This window comes from Lactuca saligna, chromosome 3 (genome assembly GCF_052625555.1).
Source record: "Lactuca saligna cultivar CGN05327 chromosome 3, ASM5262555v1, whole genome shotgun sequence".
Taxonomy (NCBI): Eukaryota; Viridiplantae; Streptophyta; class Magnoliopsida; order Asterales; family Asteraceae; genus Lactuca; species Lactuca saligna.
Genome location: NC_136419.1, coordinates 60,091,574 through 60,098,357, shown reverse-complemented (window position 1 = coordinate 60,098,357; position 6,784 = coordinate 60,091,574). Strand labels below are relative to the sequence as shown.

The 6,784-nt window shown below is 36.9% G+C and overlaps 1 protein-coding gene across 1 annotated transcript; it reads right to left on the bottom strand.

Annotated features, from left to right (window-relative positions):
* Window positions 1-729: 729 nt before the first annotated feature.
* On the bottom strand, window positions 730-2,262 carry LOC145035599 (uncharacterized). Its single transcript, XM_078984122.1, has 2 exons — window positions 1,096-2,262; window positions 730-1,020 (listed from the first exon to the last, which is right to left on the bottom strand). The coding sequence occupies exons 1-2, from the start codon at window positions 2,260-2,262 to the stop codon at window positions 730-732; spliced, it is 1,458 nt and encodes a 485-aa protein (XP_078840248.1).
* Between the last annotated feature and the right edge of the window lie 4,522 nt (window positions 2,263-6,784).

Sequence of the window (6,784 nt, the reverse complement as noted above, 5' to 3'; positions counted from 1 at the left end):
GGTGTGACCTTGGGATTCTTACAGGATGCCTTGTTATGACCCCTTTGAAGACAATTTTTGCATTGGACTGTCCTTCCTATTCCAGTAACATTCATCTTGTTTTGGGAGTATTTATCTTGAGATTCAGTGACATGCCTCTTTCTTTTCAGAGTTGGTCTCCTTGGCATTCTTCTAGCTAAAGGGGGTAGAGGCTTTATGTATGATGTTCTAGGCCATAAATTTCTACCATTCACAGGCAGTATATTGTTTGCATATATGGCCTTGAACCTGTCCACATTAAACCACTCACTTATGAAATGAACAGGATCTTGTCCAGTGAATAGTATTGCACATTGTGCATGTACACATGGAATTCCTGAGATATCCCAAAGCTTACAGTTGCACACTCTGCTTTGTAAGTTAACCACATACTCTTCTAATCCATTCCTGGCTTCAAAAACAGATGGTCCACTTAGATTCACATTCCAATTCCTACAATAGCATTACTAAATGAAATCATAACAATGAAATTAGAATAATGATAACAAGGAACAATAAAAATGCTAAGACAGACCTTAAATCCTCTCCAAACTTGTTCATTTTCTTGATAGCAAGTGGGCAAACCACTAATTCCCACTTTTCTGCCTTTTGTAACATATGGTAGAACCTATCCATCATGTACAACCTAATTTCTTCAAACATTGCTAGAAGGGGTTTCTTTCTAGCATCCAATATGATGGCGTTGAAGCACTATGCTATGCCATTTTCAACTGCCTCACATGCTACATCAGGCCTAAAAAATGCCCTGCACCATGTGTGAGGATGTCTTGCAATCAAATGTTCATAAGCATTTGGATTAGCCTCTTTTATATCATCCATTTTCCTCAGAAATTCACTCTCTACAGTTGATAAGGAAGCTGTCCAGAACATATTCTTGAACTCCACTCCAGAATAGGTCTTCCTAAAGTTAGCATATATGTGTCTTGCACACTGTCTATGCTCCACATTTGGTAGGACTTCCTTGGTTGCTTCAAGCAATCCCTACAATTTAATGAATACATAAACATATAAGATGATGTTAAGGAAAAATCATAAATATGATAAGAAATTACAAACCTTATGTTGATCAAAAATTACAGTAAACCCTCCTCCATCTAGCAGATTAAGATTCTCTATGAGCAGTTCCAGAAACCATTTCTGATTAGCTTTGTTTTCAATGTCAACAACTGCCCAAGAAATTGGATAAACTTGGTTGTTTGCATCCTTCCCTATTGTTGTGAGTAATTCTCCTTTACATGTCCCTTTCAAGAAAGATCCATCTAGACCAATTACCCTACGACACCCTATTTTCCAACCTTCCTTGATTGCTTTAAAACACAAATACATCCTGTGAAAGTATGTTGTTTGATCTGGATTTACAGTGACACCAACTTGGACAGTGCTACCAGGATTTGACCTTAGTAACTCATGACAATAGACCCACACCCTAGCATAATGTTCTATGAGTTTACCATCTATAATGGTCATTGCTCTACACCTTGTTCTGTAAGCCTTACACCAAGACACACCACAATGAAATTTGGTCCTAATTATTGATTGCATCTCCTTACACTTCAAGCTAGGTTTCATTATCAACTCCTTCAAAAAGTGTCTTGCTAGCCATCTGGGACTCAGTAAATTTGAAATATTGAAATTTCTAACACATTTGTGCTCATCGACTAAGGTTTTAATCTGAAAAGACCTTTCTTGAGTCATCCAGGAAGCATGAACTCTGAATGGGCAGGGTTGAGACTTCATCTTAGAACCACATTTGGCAGTTAATCTCACAGTGTCACACTTCGCGAATTTAATGTTATACCCTGACTTAATAGCATAATTAGTGAGACATTGTTGCAACGGATGTGGTGATTCATACCTTTCACCAAGAAGGGGCTTCATCTTATTCCACTTAACTGATGGGTCGTGAATGGGGAAGCCTGCACCAACCGCATCTCCCAAATCAAGATCATTAGCCCGTGCAGTGTCATCGATTTCGTCTTCTAAACCAAACCCTTCTTCATCTTCATCAACTAAGTCATTGTCTTCATCAGCTTCATTATCTTCATAATCAGAACTGAAGTTAAGGAAAGCATCCTTGCATCTCTCTTTACCTTGTGTCTTGAAATCAACTTCTTCCATTTCCACATCTATGTGCTCAGTATCGAGCACCTCTTCATCATCTTCGTATTCTTCAGAGTCGCATTCTTCAGATGACTCGTGGTGAACCTCTGATTCGACAGCCATTGGGTTTTACCTTCGTTTCTCTCAGTAAAACCCTACTTCCTTCGTGTATCACTCTGTAAAAACACTAACTTTTTCTCTTAATCGATCTACCAGACATCAAATGCAGTAGAAATGGAAGGGTAAAAGTCACTTGTACACGTAAGGTGCCACATGCGCATAGTATCGGTGGGATACCGGCTAACCCATTAAATTTCCCGTTTTGATTACGTTTACAAGTATTTAGGACTAAATTGCAAATATATATATATATATATATATATATATATATATATATATATATATATATATATATATATATATATATAGGGCTAAATCGCTTATACGGGCAATACATAGGGACTTTATTGCAGTTTTCCCTTTAAATTAATATATTATTAATTTAAATACGACGATTAGGGATAATTATTTTTAGGATACAACTATTGTCATGTATTCTAATCCGAGGACCACCATTAGTACTTCGCGACTCAGCCGAGCACACACATTCGAGGTGAGTTCATACCCCTACGTTTTCAGTATTTTTCACTATTGTCAGGGGGGATACAAGTAAGAAACAAGTACTCTTGTGTCTAAACGATTTTAAAACTGTTTTAAAACATTTGAAATTATATCAAACTAATTTAGTAATTATGGTTTATGTTCATTGTCTGGTTGTGGGTTCAGTATAGAATTATTTATTCGACTGTCTTTCCGTTCTTATTTATATATGCTGTGAATATAAAATATTATTTCTTAAATTTACAACCCTTTATAATACATCGAGCAAAAGGGTATTTTTCAAAAGTCTCTTAACATTGTGTTTATACATTGCTAAATTGTAAAGATTTCCACTTCATTACAAAACTTACATCTAAACTATAATAGGTATAGTTTGTGCATGATTACATTATTTTACAAGATTCAAGAAATGATACAGGAACATTATTCTGTTTTACTAAGATCATGGTTACATAACTAAATAATTATTTAAATATAATTATTTTAAATTACAAAGTACATTACTACAAGATAATACAAATAGTTACAAATACAAGAGAACATTATAACGAGACACGTAAACTAGTTAATACAGGGTTCTGAGGCACTACTAAATTGTACCCACCATGGTACATGTTCAAATCCTACAAATTATAACCAGAGTCTCCTGGAGGGAGAGCGTGAGTTTGTGTATAGATCTATACGGGATAGACAATCTCGCAACTGAGCTTCTTGTAATAGCTAGGTCAGTAGGCCTCGGGTGACAAACATCATAATATTCCGACGCTTGAAGAACATCGTAGAGGTGACTAGTCATTTATCATGGTTATATGAAACTCACAATAGTATCAACTAAATGATGTTTATGGGATTAACACTACTTCATAGGTTTTATTCTAGTATAAGACCATGCATTTTTACAAGTAACATTAACATACAAACCAGAGGGGACCTATAATGTTAACACTATGATTCCTTAGTTTATGCATCAAAGTTTATTTATATTTATACGTTTCGATAGGTAGTAGGATGCGTGATTTCCACTTCATTTCCTGTTCCTTGGTTGGTTGTGGGCTTAGAGCAGATTCACACAATTTACTACCTATTCGATCTTGGTTATATATGACATGTATACACTAAGTAATTACATGGGAAAATAGGTATGGGTCAGATCACTATATACAAGTACAATACGCTATTTTCTACTACGAAAATACTTTTCTGAAAAAATGTATAACAAAGTACATACACACAAAAAGGGTTTCACTGCAAACACAACTGAATTACATTACTTTTCCAAGAACAAGTGGACAGAACTTACATTTCATTACATCATAAAGTATAGGATTTTCTGTAGGATTACACATACATTTCAAAAAGAATCATTACAATTAACTCTATAAGTACCTAGTGAATGCGTTAGGGTTGTATACAATGAAGATCCGATAGACAGTGGAATGTTTGATTTCCGCCTCATTTCCTGTTCCTTGTTTGGTTGTGGACTAAGGGGAGAACCATACAGTCAACTTTCTGCTTGATCCTAAATATATATAGTTCATATTTGTTGTGTACTCATAGAAGGAACTAGCATGGGTCACATTTCTTACTTTACATAACATCAGAAAATATAAGATTTTCCGGAAGAACATACTAATGTTTTCAAGGAACAAAGAACATGTTTTCTAAAACAAATGCTTGTGAACTCACTAAATTTAATGTTGACACTTACAAAACCATTTGTATTATCAGGGCACTAGTAGACAAGTACTCGCACAAGTTCTAAAAGACGGAGCATAGTAGCTTCAAGTCTTTACTTTGTTAATTACTTTTGGAGTCACTCCTATGTGATTTGAATACACTGTAAACACTATATTCCTAATACAAATTATTGTTGTTGATTTGATTACTATTATTCAATTGTTGTGATACTATACATGACATCCTTCGCCCCCGAACGTTTCCACCGTTCCGGTTTGGGTGTGTGATAGCATGTGAAAAAGCATCCCTCAACGTCAGATAGCCACCTCAGGGCTATGATCGGGTCTTGAAACCCATCAAAAGTTGGGGGCTTCGTGTTATCGAATTCTCGATACTGAAAAGCTTGACTGGTCCCACCACTAGCAGCTGCTACAGATGTGGAGGCTGTAGTGACAGCCATCTCAGCAGTGGTTGCATAGCGCTCACCAAAGTACTCGACCATATCGGTCTTGATAGTACCAAACATCTCCGACAACTGTGTCAGAACAATGTAGCAACCTCATCATGCAGGATCTCCCGAATCCCGGCATCCAACTCATCTAGCATCATTTGGTCAATTGTCTCATGCACTGTTAGTTCACCATTACTACCAGCTCCTGATCCTGAACCGAATCCGATCACAAATCGCCTCGTAACCACCATGCTGAAAATGTACCAGAAAGATATCCGACATCCCATATAATAATGGGGAACCAACTCCAAACCAAAATCCTAGGGGTTGTAACTTCCTCGCTATGCTTATGGGTCATATACTTTCAGTAGTACGGGCCGATACTACCTTCCACACCTACCCATATTTGCATCAACTATCATCACAATGCCCTAACAATATACATAAGCATAGGCGAGCGTATAATACTCACTTCTAGAGGAAGGCTAAATATCTCATAACTTGTCGACTGACCCATCACAACTCATCCATGAAACTTCCACCAACCTTGCAGCACTAGTGTATGCTAGTCATACATAATGCTGGACCCCATAAACATTCGAATATCTGATCCTACCCTAAGGCCTTCATCAAACAAGAGCAGGAAATAAGGCTAAAACAAACATTCTCAGGCCATAAGATCTTAATTATGTACAACTACAATGCATACACTTAGCAACTATAGTAATGATGTCAATTTCAAATAAGGAAAACCCTAGGTTATACAGATCATACGATCAGAAAATTTTATCATGTAATTCCTAAAGATCCCTAGCCTATCACTAGCATGTTGTGCTAATATATCACAATTTCAAATATCCGTATGGTATTTTCAGGTCTACATAATGGCTCCGACTGATCGTACACTCTGCATCCTCCTTTAGTATTTTGAAAACCATTTGAAAATCATTTCCTTAGTTTGAGATTGGATTCACATGAGTGTTCCTCCAATTCACTCAAACTAATGCTCTGATACCAACTTATAACATCCATAAAATTCATGAAAATATAAAACCTTTTCAAACATCCAAAAACCAATATTTATTACAAAATATTTTCAAAATAGTTTCATATCAGGGTATCCCCGAAATCAAAATTATAAAATGCGAGAAGGTGCACGATCAAGCCTTCACCTTCCCCCGATCATCCGAAGTATCTGAAACAAAATCCAAAACTGTAATCTCAAAGCTTAGCGAGTTTCCCCAAAATACCAACACCATACAAACCATAACCATATCATAGCAAATAGCATGCATATAGAGTCTACAGTATGAATGGACCGCCCTCATCGGGCCTTTAGTCTGTCTGGCCCACTCTCAAAATCTTCAACATGTCTTGTCCGCCCTCCTAGGCCTTCAGCCTTTCTAGACCGTTCTCCGGGCCTTCGGCCTGACTGATACGCCTACATGGGTCTACAGTCTATCCGGACCGCCCTGGGTCTGTTGGCCTTCAACACAAAACAGGACCACCTCAACCCATCCCCAAACATACAATCAACATATATATATATATATATATATATATATATATACACATACATACATACATACATACATACATACATACATACATACATACATACATACATACATATTAAACGCTAGCTAGCATGTACAAACATTCAAACCGATCTAACAGATCACTAATCATAGCATCATCCTATATACCAGGATACCAACATAACATGTCACTAACATTCCATCATCCTATATACTAGGATACCGACCTAACAAGTCACTAAGCATATCATCATGCGATAACCAGGATAACAATCCAAAAAGGGCAAACATTGGTGCCTTCGACCCTGTTAGTACAGTGAGGACAACTCACCTCTCAAGTATTGCTGAATAGATAAAG

Bases quoted from the DNA above. Each gene is read 5' to 3' on its own strand.
- LOC145035599 (XM_078984122.1), bottom strand. From the start codon at position 2,262: ATGGCTGTCGAATCAGAGGTTCACCACGAGTCATCTGAAGAATGCGAC. The intron at 1,021-1,095 runs GTTTGTAATTTC...ATTAAATTGTAG, and splicing joins TAATTTTTGATCAACATAAG to GGATTGCTTGAAGCAACCAA.